Source organism: Podarcis gaigeae (genome assembly GCF_964106915.1).
Source record: "Podarcis gaigeae genome assembly, chromosome: 16".
Classification (NCBI taxonomy): domain Eukaryota; kingdom Metazoa; phylum Chordata; class Lepidosauria; order Squamata; family Lacertidae; genus Podarcis; species Podarcis gaigeae.
Genome location: NC_139693.1, coordinates 19,188,361 through 19,211,664, shown reverse-complemented (window position 1 = coordinate 19,211,664; position 23,304 = coordinate 19,188,361). Strand labels below are relative to the sequence as shown.

At 45.3% G+C, this 23,304-nt stretch overlaps 2 protein-coding genes across 6 annotated transcripts; one reads left to right on the top strand and one right to left on the bottom strand.

Moving 5' to 3' along the window:
- The first annotated feature begins 383 nt into the window (after positions 1–383).
- On the top strand, positions 384–17,499 carry LOC310834129 (RNA-binding protein 4B-like). Of its 5 annotated transcripts, none has more exons than XM_083717571.1 (4): positions 384–507; positions 8,417–8,839; positions 13,710–14,367; positions 16,930–17,499. In XM_083717571.1, the coding sequence occupies exons 2-3, from the start codon at positions 8,428–8,430 to the stop codon at positions 14,357–14,359; spliced, it is 1,062 nt and encodes a 353-aa protein (XP_083573697.1). In that variant the 5' UTR covers positions 384–507; positions 8,417–8,427; the 3' UTR covers positions 14,360–14,367; positions 16,930–17,499. The 5 variants fall into 5 exon arrangements, with proteins under 5 accessions (XP_083573697.1, XP_083573698.1, XP_083573695.1 ...); XM_083717569.1 differs by having other exon boundaries at positions 422–502; XM_083717570.1 differs by lacking the exon at positions 384–507 and adding an exon at positions 533–557.
- On the bottom strand, positions 17,357–23,301 carry CCDC87 (coiled-coil domain containing 87). The gene has a single exon (XM_083717100.1). The coding sequence runs from the start codon at positions 23,131–23,133 to the stop codon at positions 20,536–20,538; it is 2,598 nt and encodes an 865-aa protein (XP_083573226.1). The 5' UTR covers positions 23,134–23,301; the 3' UTR covers positions 17,357–20,535.
- Positions 23,302–23,304: the final 3 nt, after the last annotated feature.

The following is a 23,304-nucleotide window of genomic DNA, read 5'->3' as shown; positions in this document are numbered from 1 at the left end:
CGCCTTTTCGTGGTATCACCCGGGGGGGGGAACTTCCCACATCCACACGCCTACCATTCAGCAACATACACTCGGCGGCCCCCACCTCCCAACTGAGCACCCCCACGCTCCTGAAAATGGTACGATCCTTCGCTCTCGGACGACGCGACTCGTCATTGAGAACGAAGGATCAGCCGACGTAGGGCGGGGGACGAGGAGAAAGCTGGGCGTGGGCGCGCCAAGGGGCGAGAATTTCCCCCCTGTTCCTCCTCGTCGTCGACGTCAGATGCTAGGAACCAACCCACATGGCTGCCTTTTCAAAGAGGGCTCTCATTGGCTAGTCTTCCTTGATAGACTCTGGCCCGTGCCCACTCACCACGCGCGGCGGTTCCTCGTGGGACCAATTAGGGTACAGCGGAGCGCGGGTTAGGGGGTTCGGAGGGCGGGTGAGAAGCTTTTCCGTTGTCTCTGCCGCCATTTTGTGCCGTGGGCTGCCGCCGCCGCCGCTGCTGCTGCTGCTAAGGCAAGGTAACGAGGTGCAATTCTGGGCGGTTGGCTGAAGTGTAAAGCGGGGTTGGGTGGGTTTTGTGGATTTAAATAATACTGATAATATAATTGCTAATAATTGTTATGTTATTGACATTAATTCTTCCTCGCCTTATTCTTCTGTTATATATCGATACTTTAATATCTAGCATTTTTTAATTATATGCCACCCGATAACCAACTTCTCTGGGTGGCGTATACTAAAACAGCGAAGTACGGTAACATACAATACTATCAGTTATTTTTAAAAAAGCAGTATGTGGTCAATATGAACCCTTTCAGTTTTATCCTAATTGATGTTGACACGTCGTTAGATTCAATACTGTAATGTAAACTTAATAAGATCTTAGTATTATCCATAACGTGCTATATGTTCGTATATTGTGTTTATACGCTTAACAATAAGCATATTCCAGTGTTAGCGTTCATTTCTAGCAAATGATGAAGAAAGTATTACGTTACGTGCGCTATTGTTGTTGCTGTTGTGTTTCTTGCCTACCCCTTGCCACAGTCCCAGGGTAGAATTGCAGCATTTAAAAAACATGAGACAGTAAAACAGCTCTATCATCCATAACCCGCCAAAATTCCACACAGCGCATTACTCAAAGGACCAGGATATAGAGGTGTGTCTTTTTTTTTTTTTCAAAATAATTTTTATTTAATTTTCCATCCATAACAAAAAAGACAAGACAATAAAGAAAACATACAACACGTATAATTTCAGGCTCTTAATTTCATGGTCCTTACTCTCCCGACTTCCTCGTACCTCCCCTTTCTGCATTCTCATGTCGAAATAGTTAATTAGCAAATCCCTCCCTTTTTTTCAAATTAATTATACAAGTTGTTCAGATTCTTCCACTTAACCATTATCGCTATTAACCCCTATTTTTTCTCATTCAACATCAATCTAGCATTCACTGATTTTAGAATATTTCTTTAAATAGTCTTTAAATTTTTTCCAATCTTCTTCCGCCGTTGCTCTTCCCTGGTCTCGAATTCTGCTCGTCATCTCTGCCAAGCCCATGTAGTCCATCACTTTCATCTGCCACTCTTCCACGGTGGGTAAATCTGGTGTCTTCCAGTACTTTGCTATAAGAATTCTTGCTGCTGTTGTGGCATACATAAAAAAGGTTCTATCCTTCTTTACAACCAATTGGCCGACTATGCCCAGGAGAAAGGCCTCTGGTTTCTTAGGGAAAGTGTACCTAAGTACTTTTTTCAGTTCATTGTAGATCAGTTCCCAGAAAGCCTTAATCCTTGGGCACGTCCACCAAAGGTGGAAGAATGTTCCCTCCCTTTCTTTACACTTCCAACATTTGTTCTCGGGCGAATGATAAATTTTTGCAAGCTTGACTGGGGTTATGTACCACCTATAAATCATTTTCATAATATTTTCTCTCAAGGCACTACATGCCGTAAATTTCATCCCGGTGGTCCATAACTTTTCCCAGTCAGCAAGAGGTGTGTCTTCAGCAACGGATGGAAGCTGTAAAGACGTGGTGCCTGTTGTACCTCTGTGGAAAAGGAGTTATCAGTTCTTGGGGGCATCGCTGAGAGGGCACTCTCCTGAGCTACAAGAAGTTCTTTGGGTTGCTTACAAAATAATGGTTTGTTAGCATTATTGTTGTTGCTGCTTATTATTATCTTTGCATCAGTGTCACTGTGTACACGCAAATTTACAAAGTCTTAAGTGTAAAGAGAGGGGGCAGATGGACCATGTCCCAAGAAGTTTATTATTAAAATGTATACCCTATCTTTCAATTAAATTAACAAGGTGGGGTATGGATCTTTGCAAACAATAAATAGATTTGGGGGCTGAAATCACCCCCTTCTCATTTTACTTATAACACTTCAGCTAGTGTGGTGAAGTTGTGGGGAGAAGAGAAAAGCAATTACTGTATTTTTCACTCTATAAGACGCACCTAGTTTTTGGAGGAGGAAAACAAGAAAAAAAATATTCTGAATCTCAGAAGCCAGAACAGCAAGAGGGATCGCTGCGCAGCGAAAGCAGCAATCCCTCTTGCTGTTCTGGCTTCTGGGATAGCTGCGCAGCCTGCATTTGCTCCATAAGACGCACACACATTTCCCCTTACTTTTTAGGAGGGAAAAAGTGAGTCATATAGAGCAAAATATACGGTAAGTCATTGTGTGACAAAAATACTTTATTTGCTTTCTACTATACTGTTTAGCTTATCTCATTTGAAAGTGAGCTATGTAAAGGTGCTTACTAAACTGAAGTATTGTGCTTTTGCACCATCTTCTGAGTGAAATCCAATTTAATTTCAATTGGTTTTTGTGGCAGAGTACAATGGATGTGTGCTACTTTTATGCTTGGAATTAAATTCCTCTCATGGTAATAAATGGGGTAGAGGGGGTCTGCTTCTGATTGGGACAGTGACAGAAGCAACGGGTTAAAGGCTGAGGCCCTGGTCTCCCTGTCAAATGCTCTGATGGAGGGGACTCTAGCCCAATTTGCTGCTGAGCAACCTCTCTTAGTCCATGGAGGTGATGGGGCCCACTGGTTCTCGGGAGGACCTTTGATCAGTGAAATGGACTGGCCACTGGTTTGAACATAAGTGGCACAAGTCTCTCATGGAATATGGCCAAGCAAAGGTAAGAGTGTATGTTCATACCTACCATGTGGTGGTGATGGCTTATTACTTTGCCACCATGGTATCCTCAAATAGCCGTTTATCAGAGCTGTTCTACATAGTTCAAGGTTTCCCACTCCTCATGAGGGGGAACTATGGTTATCACTTGCTGTGAGAGATTTGCAAGGCAATTTTAATACAAAATCATTTGCATTTGGTCTGACATGGACAGCATATTTCTGCAAGTCAAGGGGAAGTCTCTGGCAGTGTCAAGGTTGGATAAATGGGATCAATTTCAGCTGTTGTGCCCCAATGACCTGGAGAAGATAGTTGAAGAGGTTTGGCCTACCATCTGCAATCTTGACCCTTTGCTCATCCTGGCTTATCAAATCTAGTTGAAAGGGATTGACCAACCAGTCAATACTTCATTTAGGGAGGATTGTGCTGTGTTGGTTGCCTTGAAGGAGAGTGCAATCCCTTCTGGAGAAGCCTTCCTTAGACAGAGAAATATGATACCTACTTTTGGGAGCAAGGCAATTGAGAAGGTAATAGCTGTTCAACTTCAGGTGTGCTTGGAAGAAGCATGTTATCATGGCCTATTTCAGTCAACTGCCTAGTTTGGGCACAGAGAGAGCTTTGGTTGCCCTTATTGATTATTTGAATTGGGAGAGGGATGGGAGTGTGTATGACTCTGTTGATTGTCACTTAACAGCTTTTGATATACTTAGCTCTGGTGTCCTACTGGGCCGCTTTTGTAAATTGGGAATTGGAGGCAGTGTTGTGCAATGGTAGTTCATCTACTCTGGGTACCAGATTCAGAAAATAGCCTTTTGAGATTCCTGCTTGACCCCATAGTAATTGCGCTGTTCAGCTTTGTAGGGGGTCCATCCTGTCTGCCATGCTGTTTAACATCTATGTGAAGCTGTTGGGTACCATCATCAGGGGATGTGGGATGAGTTGGCATCGATATGCTGATGATGCCTTCTTTGCATTGGAATCAGAAGGTTTTTGGGTGCGAATTGATTGCGTAGAAGTGGTGGAGGGCTGGGGGCGGGCACTGAGCTGAAAGGATGGAGATTCTGTGGAAGTGGGTTCACACCTTATTCTGGAGAGATTGCACTCTCATTAAAAGATCAGGTATGTAGTAAGGTGGTACCCTTGGATTTCCCCTAATCACTGGAGACTCTAGTAGCCACATTGTCACAGTGTGTCTGTTACTAGCTACTTTTGCTTCACCAGCTATGGCCTTTCTTTGACTGAGATAGAGTGGCTACAGTAACCCATGATTTGGTAATTTCCAAACCAACTACAGTACTGCAATGCACTCTACATGGGGCTATCATGCCATAGGGGTTTCAGTGATGGTTGAAACCATTTTTGTTTCCTTTGGGTAGTGGCAGAAGAATAAATGTATTTTTATCATACCAGAAATGTGTGTGTTAGTTTTAGTTGTATAATTTTTTAATTTTATTTTTTATTTCTGTTGATGTGACCCATACCTTACAACCTTTGGGTGAAGGGCAGGGTATAAATCTCAATAATAAATAAAACTTCCCCTCAGCCCACACTACTGTCACAATTCAGTTTCCACCCCACACACTGACTATTTCATTAAAAACAACTATGCAATACTAAACCAATGTCACATCTAGTTTTGCCCTAAACTAAACTCGTGCTGCATGCACACCATACATTTAAAGCAGTTGGGGTCTCCCCAAGAATCCTGGGGACTATAATTTACCCCTCATTGAACAATTCCCTGTACCCCAACAATCTACAGTTCCCAAGATTCCTTAGGAGAGCTCATGTGCTTTAAAAGCACAGTGCATATGCAGCCCATATTTAGGCTTCAGTCTTATTGAACTCAAAAGCTTGTTTCTATAGAGCCATGCAAAGGTCTGCATTGGTAACTTACTATCTAAATTAGAAAATGAGAGGACGGTGAGGTAAGCAGGTAGCAAAAGCAATTTAATGCATCTACTTGCACCCCCCCCCCAAAGTTTATATGCCATCTTTCCACTCCCTCAATAGAGCGCTTGGTGGCTTGCAATATACTGTATTTTTCGCTCTATAACACGCACCTGACCATAACACGCACATCGTTTTTAGAGGAGGAAAACAAGGGAAAAAACATTCTGAATGAAACAGTGGATGTATCATTTTTGTGCTTCATGCTGTGGCCACAGACATGTGATCTGATGGTGAATTTGGGCTGACCCAATGCAAAAATCCTGAGAATCCCTGTGCATCCATGGTTTGTAACCACGTTTTTGCACCATTGCAGCCCCAGGCAACAGTGGGTGCGTGATTTTTGGGGGGCAGGCTGTAGCCATGGACATGCTATGTGCTCTGATGGTGAATTTGGGCTGACCCAATGCAAAGATCCTGAGGATCCATGTGGATCCATGGTTTGTAACCACATTTTTGCACCATTGCAGCCCCAGGCAACAGTGGGTATGTGATTTGGGGGGGGGCAGGCTGTAGCCATGGACATGCTATGTGATCTGATGGTGAATTTGGGGTGACCCAATGCCAAAATCCTGAGAATTCCTGTGGATCCATGCTTTTTAACCACATTTTTGCACCATTGCAGCCCCAGGCAACAGTGGGTGCGTGATTTTGGGGGGGCAGGCTGTAGCCATGGACATGCTATGTGATCTGATGGTGAATTTGGGGTGACCCAATGCCAAAATCCTGAGAATTCCTGTGGATCCATGCTTTTTAACCACATTTTTGCACCACTGCAGCCCCAGACAACAGTGGGTGCGTGATTTGGGGGGGGGGGCAGGCTGTAGCCATGGACATGCTATGTGATCTGATGGTGAATTTGGGGTGACCCAATGCAAAGATCCTGAGAATCCCTATGGATCCATGCTTTGTAACCACATTTTTGCACCATTGCAGCCCCAGGCAACAGTGGGTGCGTGATTTTTTTGGTGCAGGCTGTAGCCATGGACATGCTATGTGATCTGATGGTGAATTTGGGGTGACCCAATGCAAGGATCCTGAGAATCCCTGTGGATCCATGCTTTTTAACCACATTTTTGCACCATTGCAGCCCCAGGCAACAGTGGGTGCGTGATTTTTTTGGTGCAGGCTGTAGCCATGGACATGCTATGTGATCTGATGGTGAATTTGGGGTGACCCAATGCAAAGATCCTGAGGATCCATGCTTTGTAACCACATTTTAAGTGGGGAGGGAAGGAAAAACAAAGAAGGGACATTAGAGGGGTGTGCAGAGAAGCAGCTGGCTAAGAATGCAGGAGGGGGATTTAACGGGAGGGAGGAAAGAAAGGCAAAAGTTTCCCCCCACCCAAGCCAGCCATCTCTATCTATCTATCTCTCTCCCTCTCTCTCTCTCTCTCTCTCTCTCTCTCTCCCTCTCCCTCTCCCTCTCCCTCTCCCTCCCTCCTCCTCTCTCTCTCCCTCCCCCCTCTCTCTCTCCCTCCCCCTCCCCCCTCTCTCTCTCCCTCTCCCCCAGCAGCAACGGAGCTTGCCTGGAGGGGAGGGGCTTTCCCTGCTCTTTGTTCCGTTTCAGCAAACACAGCAACGAAACAGAGGAGGGTGGGCAGTAAGACCCTGAGGCAGAATGCAGGAAAGCAGCCGCTTCCTCTTTTCAGGTTTCGCTTCTCTGTGCAGCATGCAGCGCCGCGATTTGATTTTTGCATGATTTTTCGGCTCCAGGGACCACACATTCGCTCTATAACACGCACAGACATTTCCCCTTCCTTTTTAGAAGAAAAAATCTGCGTGTTATAGAAGGAAAAATACGGTATATGAAATAAGAGTCCTAACAATACATTTTAAAAAAAAACCTTAAAAGAGCATGAAAAGAGATGCAATGTCAATCTTGGTTATAATTGCAGTGTTGAGAGTGGGGGGATGTAATCCAAAGGCCCTGAGGAGAGACTGGTTTTTTGAAAAGGGATTTATTTGAAGGTAGAGAGCTGTACATTTCAAGAGGGTGTGGCACAAATCCACAAAGCAGCACCAACACAAGGAGCTCCAATTCAATAGCAGAAAGTGAATAAACCAACCAAACCTTAATCCCCAAAGGTTAGGAGAGATGCTGCTTTGTGGAAGGTAATTCCAGAGGGATGTACCTCACAAAAGATGTTCTGATCTTCTGCTATAGCAACAATCTGTTGCCCAGAAATTCTTTAGGGGAAGCTTTTCTTGCATGAAGTGAATGTAAAATAGTCGCTTTCTAAATTTTTCTATGCCAAGCCGCTGTTAAAGTCACAGATAAAGGGCCTGACAAAAGAGAGTGGGAATGACAATGCTTATGATAGGTTAGAGAGGTTTTGTTACAATCAAGCAGTATATAGCAATATCTTGGAAGTTGAACAGAATCCGTTCGACTTCCAAAATGTTTGAAAACAAAATTGCAGGTTCTGATTGGCTGCAGGAGTTCTGCAGCCAATCAGAAGCCCTATCGGACATTCGGGTTCCAAAAGACTGTTCGCAAACTGGAACAATCACTTCCAGGTTTTGCAGCATTTGGGAGCCAAAATGTCTGAGTTCCAGGGCGTTTGGGATCCAAGGTATGACTGTATAAATAAATGTTGCAGCATGTGGGCGGAATGCACCTTTGGATTTTTATGCAGAGGCCTGCTTTTACAGAGACTTTAAACATAATTAAGACATTCTTGTGAGCTGCTTTGAATATCTGAATGCTTATGAGGTGAATATAAATCCGTTGAATAAGTGAATCTTCGTAAAAAATCAGTTTGTGGTAAAAAGGATAGATCACTTGCTTTGGATATAGGAAATCCAGGTTTAGATCCTTCAGTTATTATTACTATAAAAGTTTACATTCTTCCTCCCAAAGGAGCTCAGAGAAGCAAATACATAAGCCTAATTACAATATTTCTAAAAACAGGCAGTCCATCTGCTGCATGGAGGGGCTTGTGCCTGTGCACTGCCATCCACACACATAAGAGAAGAACTTCTGAAGAGGAGAGTGCTTGAAGTACCTGTGACTTAAAGCCCTGATCATACCAGTTTGCAAACCATGGGAAGCCTACTTATCTAGAGTCTGCTTCTCTGTACAGATATCCCCCGCCCCAATATGGGGGTAGAGCCATAGTAGTGAGGGTCTTCTCAACAAGATTATGATCTCTTGGAAGATAGCACTTGAAGGGGGCTTGTGAAATTCATTAGATGCTCTTGATCTTGATGTGAGGAATTGTTCTTTGACTAGTGAATCCCAGTTTGGTTTTCTTTCTTTGCGGAAGTGTCTTAATACTGTTTGTCTTCCTTCATTGAAATGCAGCCTCTTTCTTGTCCCCCACGCTCAGCATTAGCCACCATGGTGAAACTTTTTATTGGCAATCTTCCTCGGGAGGCCACGGAGCAGGAGATCCGCTCCCTTTTTGAGCAGTACGGACGGGTTCTGGAATGCGACATCATCAAGAACTACGGCTTTGTGCACATTGAGGACAAGACGGCAGCCGAGGATGCCATCCGCAACCTGCACCATTACAAGCTGCACGGGGTGTGCATCAACGTGGAGGCCAGTAAGAACAAGAGCAAGGCTTCCACCAAACTGCACGTAGGCAACATCAGCCCCGGCTGCACCAACCTGGAGCTGCGAACCAAGTTTGAGGAGTATGGGCCGGTGCTTGAATGCGACATTGTTAAGGATTACGCATTTGTGCACATGGAGAGAGCAGAGGATGCCGTGGAGGCCATCAGGGGCCTTGACAACACAGAATTCCAAGGTGGGAAAGGGGGAGCCAGGTGGGCTAGGAACAGGAAGGAAAAAGACCCATGTACGGGTTCGCCTCTCCCACGGGGGCTGACAAGAGTTCCAAACTACTCCAGCCATGTTCAGCAGCTAGGAGGGCTGTCCGCTGGCTAGATTTTAATATTTGATTAGTCTGGCTTCTAACCAATGATTTTCTTAAATAGATTCAATTTAAATACATGTACATTCTTGGCAAAAGGCCTTGTTTGAGGATTTGAAAGTGGGTACTTTATTTTCTGTGTGAGAAATTTAATGAACCAAAGCTCACTGCTTCCTCAATACATTTGCATCCAAATTTGTATATACCATTCGTAGAGCCAGAACAATTTCAAATACATGTTTTCAACCAGTAAATTTAATGAAATCCCAGAAAGATGCCTTAAAAATTGATTTTAGCTGAACAGCCAGCGTATTAGAAGAAAAACAGTCAATGTATTCTCCCACCCCAAAATAAGTTTTCTAACTTTAAATTTAAATTTAAAAATGACTTTAAATTTCTCTTACATCCAGTTCAGAACAGCAATGAAAAAGCCCCCAGGTCTTTCACAGTTCCCAGGTCTCTGCTTCTAGTTAGCCCTACTAGTTATGTGGTGTTTGTGGATGTTCAGTGTGTATTTAAAGTTTTAGTTAGTTATTGATTGAATTGCTATAAGCATGCAGCACTGATGACTGAAGATCGGCTCAAATCCATGCGATATGGAGCCCGCCCACCACCTAATCAGCCTTTTGACCTTGTGCAATCTAGGGCACAATCCTACCCTTCCTCCTCACCCAGCTTCCTTACCTACCTGTCACTTTCCTTTCAGCAAGTAGATCCTTTTTAGAAACAAGAACTGCCTCTATAGCCATCAATCACTTAAGCCCATGCTTCCCAGCCCACTGCCTGCTCTGTTCCCATTCCTTCAGCCAGTTTACTTTTGCACTTCCTGTGTTTTCTACTTCCAGGCCTTCTTAACTGATTCCCCCCCCCCTCCCTTTCCCTTTTATTGCTGACAGCACATGGCTTCTCCTTCCCAAGGCCTGCATGACCTTTTACTTCTCTCTTAGAAGCTGCAGTATTTATCAACATTCTGTTGCTAACAGCTTCCTGCCGAGCAGTTAGAATGTCATTGTTAGATCCAAGACAGCATAGCAAATCTGACGGCTAGGGACAGGCAGCAAAGACTGATTTTTTAGCTTGTTTTAGTAATCTACTATTTCTGTTCTAGTAATTTAGTTATTATTTTTTACTTCCACTTTTTGGGGGTTTGGAGAGGGCTATATACCTAATTTTCAGAATGTTGAACATCTGAGTAGTACTTTAGTTGGTTACTAAAACTCTTCAGTACAGTGTTTGCAAAAATGTGTTAACAAAACAAATTTCTCCAATCTGGAGCTTTTCTTGGGTGGGGGAAGAAATCCAAAATAACCATCCACGTCAATTTTTGCTGAGGTTGATACCTTCCAGGTGAGAATTGCATGATAATATGTTAAAGTACTCTTTCTTCCAACAAAACAACAACAACCAAAATATACAACTAAAATGCACAGTTTTTTCATTTTCCTTTTAGCTTGTCTGGAAAGTGGTTAGAATCTAGCTATATCATGCTGATAGGTAAGATGTAACTCCGTATATAAAGTTAGATGTCTCTAGGGAGCGGTCAAGGCAAGGAATTGGTAGGGTTGTAAGTCATGTGAGGAAAGGCCTGGTTCATTTGAAATTGTTTGGCTGAGCTGTGTTCATGGCGGGGAGAAGCCTGTATAGAGTTAAGACAGGGATAAACATATGCTAAAATAATCCATAATATTTATTACCTATTAAGCACCCATACAGATAAGGCAAGCCTCCACCTTTGCAGTCCCTCTGTTGCTTCAGCATCTTAGGAGTTGCAGACCAATGCCCATTATGTGTTTGCTTGTTTCATCTCCCAATCTGGCAGTATTAAGCCACACTTTGAGGTGAGAAATTCCTACTTGCAGTCCTTTTGGCTCCAAAGAGTACCCATACAGTAGTTGTATATAGTCTTGGATTTGGTGTTGAAGACTTTATGCAATTAAATTCAGCCACTGGAGCTAATTTGGCAACGAAGTGTGTTTCTCTGTGCCAAGGTGCTTCACTCATACTCCCTGAAGACTGCCAGGCTAGTAACAGTGATTGTTTATGAATTCCAGGAGATAACTAAGTAGCAGCAAAAAAGGTACAAATTGCCTGAACCAGAAGGGACATTTGCAAACACAGCTGATCATGCAAAGATGAGAGAAGCTTTGCTGAAGTTCCTTCTTCAGTGGTGTTACTCAGTTAAAAGTGGGGTCTGGTGAGCAGTGCCTGCCCTGTTCATGCAGCTTTTAAGGCACAGGATCCCATCTGCTGCTTATTTGGAGTTGTGGGTTGACATGCAATGGAGCATAAAGCCCAAAAGGTGAGATCAAGAACACAGAAGCTGTTTCCCAGTAACCAAGCTGTGCAACCTGATCCATTGGACAAAAGTGGGCAAGAAGGATAACTTTGGAAGCTGAACTCCCAGGCAGAGTTAGAAACTAAGATATATAAGCTAATCACCAAATGGCACCTTAAACCTAGGTAACGGTCACCACAACAGAATGTCTAGGTGCCATTTCCCCCCCCCCCCCAGTGGAATTTTTATTGGTTACTCATTTCATTTCTACACCACTTTATATTTTAAAGAAAAACATTCAAAGCAGTTTACAACACATTACAAAATCAGATAAAACAATCCAGAATAGAACAAATTCAGGCTTCAAGGAAAATATTTCAGATCCTTTTCTGAGTGACATTTTGCTTTCCCCATATTTATATAGCTGCTCCACTCTAGGAAGTCAATGTGGTGTACTGGTTAGCATGTCGGACTAGAACCTGGGAGATCAGGGTTCAAACCCCCACTTAGTTGTGAAGCTCACTGGGTAACCTTGGGCCTGTCACAGCCTCTTAGCCTACCTCTCAGGGTTGTTGTAGGGATTAACTGAGGATGGGGGTGAACCATGTGCACCTTGGAGAAAAAGGTGGGATACAAATGCAATAAATAAGCTCTTCTGCTTACCTGCTTAAGATAGCTGGAGGGGCCAGCCAGATGGAGAGGTCAGTTGCCAACCTGGCATCCAGAAACCTGCACGTGGTCACAGTTGGACCCACTGCAGTTGCAAAAGGCACCTGGGAAATTTCAAACACTACTCTCAGGATGACCTGGCCTCTTTCCATCAGGAGGTAGATTCCTCTGTTCCCAGGGGGTGGTGTTGGAATAAAGGAGAGCTGAAAAGGAGCAGTGGTCTTGGGGCAAGTTTGTAGGGGGCTTCATACGTAAGAATTGCCCTGCTGTGTCAGACCAACACCCTGTTTCCTGTAGTGACCATCCAGATGCCTCTCGGAAGCCGTCAGGTAGAACCTGAGCCCTTTTCCATTCATGCTTCCTCGTGACTGGTATTCAGACTGCCACTACAGGTATCAGATAGCCATTGTTAGTAGCCTTTTGGATGCATGGGGCAGAAATCAGCTGGGTTGAGCATTAAACCTTTTCACTGCTGAAATATGAGGGCACGGACTGTAAACAGTTGTCCTCAGCTAAAAGGTAGACTAGGCCAGTTTGGTGAGCAACACCTGCCCTGCATTGCTGGGTGGATGCTATCAGCCACTGTGCATGGTAAGACCACAAGGCTGAAGGATTCCTTTATTGCGGGGGATTCGACTAGGTCGCCCTTGTGGCCCCTTCCAGTTCTATGATTCTAAGGCAGGTGGCAGCAGAAAGAAAAAGACTTGGCTGGCCTTGTAAGAACTAAGCCATGCTATGTTTGGCTGTGTGCCAAGTGTAAATCTTTCATTTGTGGTGCATGTTTGGTTCTGGTCTGACTTGAGGAAATGGGTGGTCTTTGTTTATGACTTCCGTAAGGGGTCACTGTCCTCCTCCCTGATGCCCTGCAACCTCTCTGGCTTCCATTTAGTTGCTGTGCTAGTGGTTTCTCTGGGCATGAAAAGGTTGGTCTGTCTGTGATAGGCCAGGAATAGAGATAGGGCCATAGTCAGGAATCTCAATTAACTGCATGTCTTGAAAGCTCAGGAAGCCTTTTCCTGCAAGATTGCTCTGAGCAGAATGAATGGATTACATTTGATTCATTATATGCAAGCTTTATTGGCATCAGGGTCAGGGAAGTGAGTTGCCTTTGGAAAATGGAGAGACAAGGAAGAGTGGATCAAGAATGTAAGGATTAATTCAGTGTGAAACCAGAGTTGGAACTTTCTTCATATCCTTTTACAACCTTTAGCATACATTGCTATGCCCCTATAAGCATTTCATCCCCTCATAAGGGTCACAAATGTTATTTTAAAACAAAATAACAGCAACAGTTTTTTTCTGGTGTGTTCAGGACCACATATTGGGATATTGTATGTTTCCCGATGCAGCCATACAGTAAGCTAGCTAAGTAAGCTAGCAAAGTTTTTGAACCCAAGCCTCGTGGGTCTGCTGGCTCATTCAGGCTTTACCATAACATTCTGCAGGCCTACCAAAATATTTTTGTGTTACTGCAGCCAAAACCATATTTGGGGATTGAATGAAATAGTTCACATTCCTAAGCAGGCTGGAACAACTCTTCTGCTGCTGTATGCTCTGCTCCTCAGGTAAAATGGTGGGCTATTCCAAGTCAGAAGGTGCAGGATTCCACTTTCCCTGCCGCCAGGGACAACTGGTCCCAGAAACACTTTTTATTTTGCCTCTTGTACTGTTAGCTGTGCAGACTGGGCCAGCTGGTTGTCATGACATAAACAAGCAAACAAACCTGACCTGCTGTGCTTTTGCTTTGAACTGTTTTTAACAAATCTTTATAGCTGCCCTTCTTGCGTCTGTTTCTTCAAGGCAAACGAATGCGCGTGCAGTTGTCCACCAGCCGTCTCAGGACCGCACCCGGGATGGGAGACAAGAGTGGCTGCTACCGGTGTGGGAAGGAGGGTCACTGGTCTAAAGAGTGCCCGGTAGATCGCACGGGGCAAGTGCCCGAGCTGACCGAAACTTATAGCGAGCAATACGGAATGGTGCGCACCCCCTACCCTACGGGCTATGGGGACCCCGTGTATTATGATGACCCTTACGGAATGGTGGACTACTATAAACGGTATCGCGCGAGGTCCGCCGCGGCGTATGGGGCTTCTGCATACGACGCTTATGCGGAGCAGACCATGGCCCAGTATTCTCAGTACGCCCAGTACTCACAAGCCACGGCCATGGCCAATCGCCTCTCCACTGCCTTAGAGCCCTACGAGAGGGCCTTGCTGCCTGCCTCGGGAACTGCAGCAGCAGTAGCTGCTGCGGCGGCGGCCGCGACTTCCTCATTTTACACCCGGGATAGAAGCCCCCTGCGTCGCTCGGCAGCTGCGGCTTCCACCGTCGGAGACGTGTACGGATACGAGCGTGTTCAGCTTTCTCCCGTTCCGCGATCATCCCTCTACGATGTCCAGCGGTTCGGGCGGGATGCAGGCGCGGACAGGTTGCGATACTCCGCGTATTGAGTCTGGAGGTGAGAGCGTTTTTTTCCTGAGTCGCTTGGAGGAGGGGGATGGCACATTAGCGTGGCTGGTGAGACTTGGGAAAATGGTCTGCTGTGTCTTGAGGGATACCTTCTGGTATCTGCTGTGCTCTGGATTGCAAAGCTGCTGGCAGCAACATAGGCCTAGCACCTAGGATATCTGAGGCAACCTGGAGCAAGCGATGCAGCTGGGTGTGGGAGGTGTAGTTTGGACCACTGTCACCAGCCCAGCAATAGAGGGAGGAGAAGCGAGCTGTCCTTGAGGGTTTTGCTGCATAGCTGGACTGTGAGTATTTTCCCGTGGGAAGAATAGGCTCCACTCTCCTGCTCTTAAAATCTGGCCCAGTCTGTCAATTTCTTGCTCTCCAGCCCAAGTGTTTTGGTTGTTTTCCCTGCTGTTGCCATTGACCTTGCACCTTTGCCATCTGCTCACAAGGCTGCCAGCATCCCCCTTGCATATGTAGCTTGGTATGCACTAAAGAGGCTGGGGCTGAGGTGTAGCAGTCACTCTGGCTTGCAGGAGATGCAGTGGTCTTTGGACAATGCTGCTCTGAAAATAATCAGCAAGTCTTTAAGCATCCAGAAGATTCCCCAACTTCATCTCTGAGCTGTGTGCTGGGAGGGTCATTCGCAGAGGGCCTGTGAATTTTTAAAGATGACTGTTTGTCAAAGGTGCAGTTCCAACATCTCCTTACACAAGAATAGCCATGCTGATTCAGACCAAGATCTGCCTAGACCAGCCTTCTCCTTACAGCAGTGGCTAATTAGGTACATCCCAAGCTGGGCATAAAGTTTAGCTTCCCTTGTCTACTCCAGCATTCATTCAGAGTTGTCCTGCTCAATTCATGGAGGTGGCCATTGAGAAGATCTCCTTTATGAATTTGTCTGATTCTTTTTAAAAGCCACATAATTCAGTAGCCATCACCCCATCTTCTGATAGTAAATTTCTTTAGTTAATCATGCATTATATGAGGGAATACTCTGATTTTCTCTATCCTAAACCCATTGCAAATTATTTTTGGCAGGTAACACTGAGTCCTTGTAGTATGAGAGAGGGTGAATAATTTTCTTTCCACATTTTCCCCATGTGGTTCATTACTTTATAAACCTCCATCCATCCCATTTGTCTTCTTTCTAAAACAAAAATTAAAAGTCTTATTATAATGAAAGCTCTCCACCCCCTTGATATCTTAATTGCTTCCTTTCTGTATTTCTTCCAGCTGGGATAGGACACTATGCAGCATTATAAAATGTTACCATACCACAGATACATATCATTACACTTGTAATTCTGTTGGCAATCTCACCCTAATAATTCCCCATATTGAGGGATTTTTCTTCCTCCCCTTTTTCTACCTGCTACATTTTTATTGAGCTCACACAAAAATACACAGCAGCTCCCTATTCAGGTAGTCAGCATGCATTCATCTGGAAGTTAGGTTGAATTGTGTGCAGTTGACGGGAATGAGGAGTCCCATAGGTGTTTTACTTGCAACCAACTGCAATAATAGCAAATGCCACCATTTGCTGTTTGTAGGGTATGTATGACCCCAGTGCACAGTAGGATAGCCTGAGGCTCCTCGGCAGTCTGTCAGAATGGATGGGCAATTCACATGCAAGCCAGGGTTTAACTACAGTTGACATAGGCTGTAGATCACTGGTAGAACTTGTGCTTTGAATGCAGAAGGTCCCAGGCGCAGTCTTCCCCCAAAGGATTAAGTAACAGGTGTTGGAGAAACCTATTTTCTCAGTGAAACTCTGGAAAGCTGCTGCCAGTCGGAGTAGACAACATAAGACTAGATGGAGAAGTAATCTGAATTGGAATAAGGCAGCTTGCTCAGTGAAGAGACCACAGCTCACTGGTAGAGCTCTGCATACAGAAGGTCTCAGGTTCAGTACCTTTCATCTCATGTTAAAAGGACCCCTGGTTGTGAAAAAAAGGACCTCTGCCTGGGAGCTTGGGAGGCAGTGTCAGTCACTGGTCTGAGCCGAGAGAAGGCAGTCTTAGTCCTGCTTCAGGGTGGATTGCAAATGCCAACAAATGAAACATTGCCCCAAAAGTGGTTGCCCCAATGTGCATTTTAACTAGTTGCTTACATTTCAGGAAATCTGTAACTAAAATGAGCACACTGAGAATTTCCTATAAATAGGGAGGTTCTTTTGCTTTTCAAAATAAATATTTCACATTAATTGGGGTTGCAGGGACCAATGTTCCCTTAAACTGCTCTTCCTGTATTACTGCTCCCAGCCAAAGTGGGATGCTTTGTCAACCGCTGAGGAATATGCTGATAATTATCTTTCCAGAGCTATTTGTGAAATAGTTACAATTCTGAGTTCTCTTTCTCTTTCTATCCCTGATGCCTGTTCCTTCCACCAGCCTCACATACAGCTTTCTTGACATTCAGAAGTTTGGGTAGGTACTCATGCACCATCCTTAGAAGTGAAGATCTTTGTGTTGGAATCCTCTGCGACGTGGTCCTGGGTTCCCTCTAGGCACTCTAGGCAGAGATCCACCTTTGAGCCTTCAAATGAATTGTGTCTTTTATTTTTCAGGTAGGCTATTTGAGGGCTGGACGTCGGGTTCCTGTGGTACATCCGCGACAAAACTGTGCCAGGCTTCACGATGTGTCAATTTGTGTTTAGCATGGTCTCACTAATGGACATCTTGTGTCTCTTCAAAGTTTAGTGACAACTAACTTCCCTTAAAAAAACAAAAACAAAAATAGAACACATTTCCCAAGGATTTTTGCGGGGATGGGGGAGGGAGGTGTGGGGAGTTCAGCAATAACTGACATTGCACCCCCCTGCCTAGACCTGGATTTTAAGTTTAGGGTGGTCCTGGGTGGAACAGGAGGCAAGCTCTTCTCCTTCTGGAGCCTACTTTAAGCCACAGCCTTCCCTCCCAGCTCAGTTTCTGTCTCCCTATTTGTGGCTTAATTTTGGAAGTGAATAATCAGTACTCCCCCCCCCTTTTTCCCCCTTGTTTGTTTTGTCATATTTGGTATTTTCCTGAGTTTATTCCCTCCTGTGGAGTCCTTCTTATACTGATAATTAACCTGTGACTTTTGTTCTCTGAAGTTTGACAAAACTTTTTCTCCAGTAAAATAAAACATTTGTAACAGATGCCTGAGAGTTTTTGTCTGCTGTACTATAGATTAAAAGACAGAACGATAACGTAAAGCAGTTGTGAAGCCCCTATGATATGTGTAAAAATGAAATGGGACAGTGTAGGTATTTAGGCACCTGATGAGCGCACATTCCCTCTGCTACAGGCCAGCTGCAAAGTTCAGCCCCCTGCAAAACTGAAGGTTGATTTCTTTTTGCTCTCCTGAGTTAGGCTATTTCACTTCATTGTACAGCAGGATGTCTAAATGTCTTATTTATTGCTTCATTTGTCAGTTGCACAAGAACTATCATCTGAGGCCTAGGAAGATCAATCTCATCTGCTGTTTCTTCCCGGCAGGAATTGGTTGGTCTGAAGTGAGCATCATTTCGTAATTCCATACATCTCCCTCTCCCCCACACCCACAAGCCCATATGTGCATATTACTACAGCCCATAAAACAAAGGCTGAGTTAACCGTATGGCCAAAAAGATGCTTTGTGATGGTTAACATAGAGGTACAGCCTCTTGAGTTAATACAGAGCAGTCCTTAGTGTTGAGTTGCTTACCCCTGTTTTAGCCTAAAATTGCAAATGTGTGTGGGAGGATATGCCTATCCCCGTGGGGACCACCCTTCTCACATTCTAGCTGCCACTTGTTCACTTGAGAGAAACCCTGCTGTGATGTCAAATAGCAATCGCAAGGTGCTGCAAGGTGTGAGATTTAGTGATCTCTACATGCATGTTCCACCACTATCCCATTTTCCAGTTGCCTCATGCTAAGGGTTGGTTACAGTGCAATCTTAACCATGTCTACTCAAAACACAGTGGGGCTCACTCCTGGGTAAGCAGGACTAGGTTTGTAGTCTTTGCTGAGATACAGCACAAGTTGGGGGCCAAAGGCTTTATGTAGCTTGCTTTTGATGATGGATTAGAAGAGAGCTTACATCATGTAGGTGTTCTGAGAGGCACCTCCAAGCAACAAGGGACAGCAAAGCAGAAAGGGTGGAGTGCTGGTCTTGCTTATACTACAAGCCACATTTGGACCCAGAAAGCAACTTTCCTTGAAGTCAAACTGGACCTTTTCCTATTGTGCTTCCCCAGCTGCTTGTTCTGAGTCACCTACCAGAGGTTTTATTCTGCTGGCATCTCAACTGTTTTCTCATAGAATCGTAGAACTGTAGAGTTGGAAGGGACCCTAAGGATAATCTAGTCTAACCTCCTGCAATGCCGGAAAATGCAGCTGTCCCTTATGGGGATCAAACCTGCAACCTTGGTGTTAACAGCACTATGCTGTAACCAGCGGAGCTATCTTTTGGGTGTCAATGATAAACTTCTATCTGGTACACAGATTGATCTGTGCAGTAGTGCAAAGTGCTCATGACATACCCTTTCCTCCTCTTCTAACCAGCAACTTTGGCCAGTGATTTTGTCATCCTTCATTTGCAACAATTGAAACAGTAGTTGATAGAAGGATCAGCAGGCATTTATTCAACCACCAAACTGGCCACCAATACTGAATATTTAAGCCTTAAGGCATTTATACACCACACCCATCATCGCCTGGTGGGGGCTGAGGCTGATGGAAGTTGTAATCCAAAATCTCTACAGGGCAATAGGGTGCAGTAAGTTGTTGTACTGCTTTTCAGGCAGACCTCACAAAGCTATTTATCTGTTATTAAATCAGTATACCACCCTTCATCCAAAGATCTCAGGGCAGTTCACAGCATAAAAAGACACAAGAACGAAAGCAAAGCAAAACAACAACCCCCCATACACATCTAAAAGTACATGGAATGTTAACTGGCCAAAGGCTTGGTTGAAGAGATGTTTTTGCCTGGTGCCTAAAGGTGTATAATGAAGGTGCCAGGCAAGCCTCCCTGGGGAGAGCATCCCATGCCACAAATGAGGAGCCACTGCAGAAAAGGTCCACTCATGTTACCAACCTGCAGACCTCTCCTGGAATCCATTTGCAATAGCCAGAGAAGACTGAAGAGGACTGAGGGGAGAAAGTTGGGTGTCTACTATAGAGATAAGCAACTGGCAGCTCTGCCAAATCCAGCCCCCCAAAGGATTTTAGCTGCCTCTTTGTTACTAACAGGTATGAACAGTTTCATATGATAACGTAACGACTTGAAAACCACTCTGGAATGAGGATTGTGGTCTTGGTTTCTACTGTAGGAAAACTAGTTGCTGACCACCACCACCACCGTTGCTCTACATCTACCCTCAACAACAACAATCATTGCTCTACATCTACCCTCCAGTTGCCATGTGAGATTGATGGGTAAGTCAGGTCCCCCATTACTCAACTATGGGACAGAACAGAACCCCACACCCCAGCTTCATCAAGGGCAACCCGTACTGTATGCTTGCAGTTTAGTAGAACCTTTAGTACAGTAGCCAAAACTCTGAAGACACACTAAATTGACACATCCCGCTTCCTCCATCCCCCAGGGGCACTGACACAGGCTGGACACAACCTGTGCCAGAGGCCCTGGGGGATTGAAGAGAATGTGCATGGCAGGCACATCATGATTCTTTGCAAAATCATGGTCTAATAGAATTCCGGATAAGATGGCAAGGTAAGCCATAGGGAAGAAATTCATAGCAGGCCTAATGTGGTCTGTAAGCAATTACTTCAAAGATCATGGCAGCACTTCAAATCATGAGGACAAGAAACATTTTTAATTTGAGGATATCAGAAACCTTAAATTCTTCATAGGATCCAATTCATTTGTGGTTAAGGTACATCTCACAAACTGTCAACCCTTCTGAAATCTGGAATGAACTAAACGTATTCTGGATGTTTGGTGCATGCCCACATTTTCCCCACTACCACTCTTTGTTCTTTCCCTTATTCCACCAATAGACCATGGCACTACAAACTGAATATAGGTTGTTGCGGTCTGCCTCCATGTTTCTCAACCTTTGGCTAGGCTGAAGGAGAGGTTTGCTGGAAAAGTATGTGGATGAATTTGGTGCATGTGCAGAAAAGATGTCTTCTCCACTGCCATCTTGGTGTGTTCACCAGTGAGCTAAACAGTGGTACCAGTCTTTAAGGGATAGGAGGAAGTCTTCTAATTAGGCCCCTTTTCTGGATGACTCTCCTCAATGTATTGGCACGTCGCTCCTGCTGTAGCCAATAGAGCATCTCCACTGTATCCCATGCCATCTTCTGCAGGTATGGGCGTCCCTTGTAGGTCACTGTGTCATTGTAAGACTCTTTGATGTTGTTCAGGATGATATAGAGCTCTGAGTCATACTGGGCCAACTCAGAGCGCAAGCGGTTCCTGGTTCTGGATTCCTTCATTCGTGCTATGAAGGAGCGGGGAGCCAGGTCGAACAAGCGGTTTGGATTCGAAGCAGTTTCTTCAAACTGTTCCAAATCAGCCAGCAGGAGTTCTCGGTCCTGGATAGACCGTGCTGCTGTCTCCCAAGCTTGGAGCATGTCTGGGAGCAGCCAGTAATATGGGTTGGAGCTGTACTTAATTGCCATATCCAGCCTTTCCTGTTCAGAGAAATGAAGAACTGTCCACAGTCTTTCCAGCCTTCTCTGAAAGACCTTGAGATCCTCAGATGTGTGGTCAGAGCAAAAAACATTTTCCAACCCCCGCAGCATGGCGCATTTGGAATTCCACTTCCCATGTTCAAACTTTTCCTTCTTGGTTTGAAGTTCAGCAGCTTTCTTTATCACGTCTCTCTTCACTTTCACTTGTTTCTTTACTTGCACCTCATCTAATACAGGCTGTTGCTCCTCATCTTCCTTAACGCTGTATAAATGAAATATCACTGGCAAATAGTCAGACTCCTTGGTGCCAATGTATTTCAAGTAATCATCAGTGTTGAATGTTGCTTTCCACCATTTAAGCCAAGAGGTTTTTTTACCAGTATTTTTTTTGAAGGGTACATTTGGGCTCTCTGACACTTCCTCAGGGACAAATGGTCCAGGTGGCAGGATGTTACTCAGCTCTTTATTAATGACCTGTTCACTTTTCCCCCTAGTCAATGTTGAGGAAGCAAAGCACCCAGCCAGTTCAATGTTGGTTGCAGGGGATTCTATCATGGGCCCTAGGTCAAATTTCAGGTGGTCTTTTGGGATAGTATTCATTAGTTCCTTGTACATCTCCCTGACCTCTTCACCAGTGGAAAGATTTGCATCTAGAGACTTCACTGTAGCATTATCTATCTCTCCAAGGAGGTGGTTGTAAATTACTGGACATATCTCCATAGACACAGCTTCTACGTAGGTTCTTTCTGACACTTGCATATCAGCTGCCTTCACAACCATCTTTTCGTTGACTTTAAAGTTCACTGTTGCAGCCTGAGGATGTGTGGCTGGGGCAGCAATCATGGTGTTCTTCCGTGACATCTCAAAGGACTCCTCTCGTTGCAGAGAGCAAAGTATTCTCTGAAGCTGCTCAAGGCGAACCTCATTAGTCTTGCGCCGTGTCAAGGCTTTAATGAGGGGAGGGAGCTCTAAATCCTCATCCTGCTCTCCTTTCTGTTGGCTGCTTTTCAGGACTGTTCTCTGTGCTAGTCTTCGGAGGTCCTCAGCCAGCCCGGCCATTCCCTTGAGCCCATCATCTTCAGTGGTCTCACCATAATGACAAGGCAGATCAGGGCTGATAGGGCGCACAGATAAACGAATTCCAAGTTCATCTGCTAGGAGCTGTCCAACTCTCATATTGGGCAACGACTGGCTCCTCTTGAGACTGCTGGAAATGGCATGCTTAACTCGCTGGAGTTTAGGCCGATCTCCTAAAGTACTGGTGCGTGAGCATGGCATTGCCATCACATCAGACTGCATTTGTCTGAAGTGGCTACTAGAGCTCAGTCTTGGTAGATTTAACTGCTTTATTTTGTTCATGTCTAACAAAGGTAAGTCCTCCAATTCCTTGATATCCTTCGCTATCTTCTGTCTCATCGTTGGTATGTGAGGTTTCATAAGCCTGATGAAGTAGTCAATGCTGAAATGCAGATTGCACATGTCCATCTGCGTTGACCTCCAACCTGCCATACTAACCCGTTTCCTGGACGTTTCGGTCTGGCGGAGTTGCAGGGTCTTCGTGTCCATTATTAGGCGGTGGCGGACAGCTGCTACATTGAGGAGCCTGGAACAGTCCAGAGAGAGTTGAGCAGAGAAGCGAGTTAGGTTAGCACAGTCCGTGAAGACAGACAGTGCACGATGGCGCTCCATGACAGACAGGTAGCGACGGAAAAGGTGCTGGCATACCAAGCCAATGTAAGTCACCAGGTGCTGGTAGAGTTCTCTGTTTTCCTGGGGACTGAAGGCTGGGTCATACAGGGAACGTTGTACATCCTTAAAGATGTGCTTGACCTCAGTTAGGATGACCTGTTGGAAGGCCCGCTGGTGTGGGCTGGGTATTTGCTGCCACTGAGTCCCCACCTCCATCCGGCCTTTTAGCAGCTGCATGAGGTTGGCCAGGGAGATGGGCACAGGCACAGGCTTTTGCAGGGACGAGATGGCAGAGGACCCTTTGTCGATCGAGCTCCTCAACCTGGAGACGGTGGCCGGGAAGAGGGACAGGGGGGCGAGGATCCGCTGGTAGTGGTCATGCAGCTGCTGGTTGGCCTTTTCCGTGTTGTCTAGGGCGTACACCTCGCGCCGGGGAAGCGCGACAAACGAATTCATGACGGGGGGCTCGGCGGAAGCTGCAGCTGCAGCAGCGACAGCAACCCCAGGGTGGCTTATGGAGTGGTCGTCATGGTTACTCCACAACGGACTACTCGGCGCCAATCGGATTCCCGGAGGGATGTTGAGCGCGAGAGTTTGGTTCCGGGCCTGGTAAAAGGGCGCGCGGAC

Coding starts and splice junctions, on each gene's coding strand:
- CCDC87 (XM_083717100.1), bottom strand. CDS start 23,133: ATGAATTCGTTTGTCGCGCTTCCCCGGCGCGAGGTGTACGCCCTAGAC.
- LOC310834129 (XM_083717571.1), top strand. CDS start 8,428: ATGGTGAAACTTTTTATTGGCAATCTTCCTCGGGAGGCCACGGAGCAG. Junction 8,840..13,709: donor TGACAACACAGAATTCCAAG/GTGGGAAAGGGG, acceptor TGTTTCTTCAAG/GCAAACGAATGCGCGTGCAG.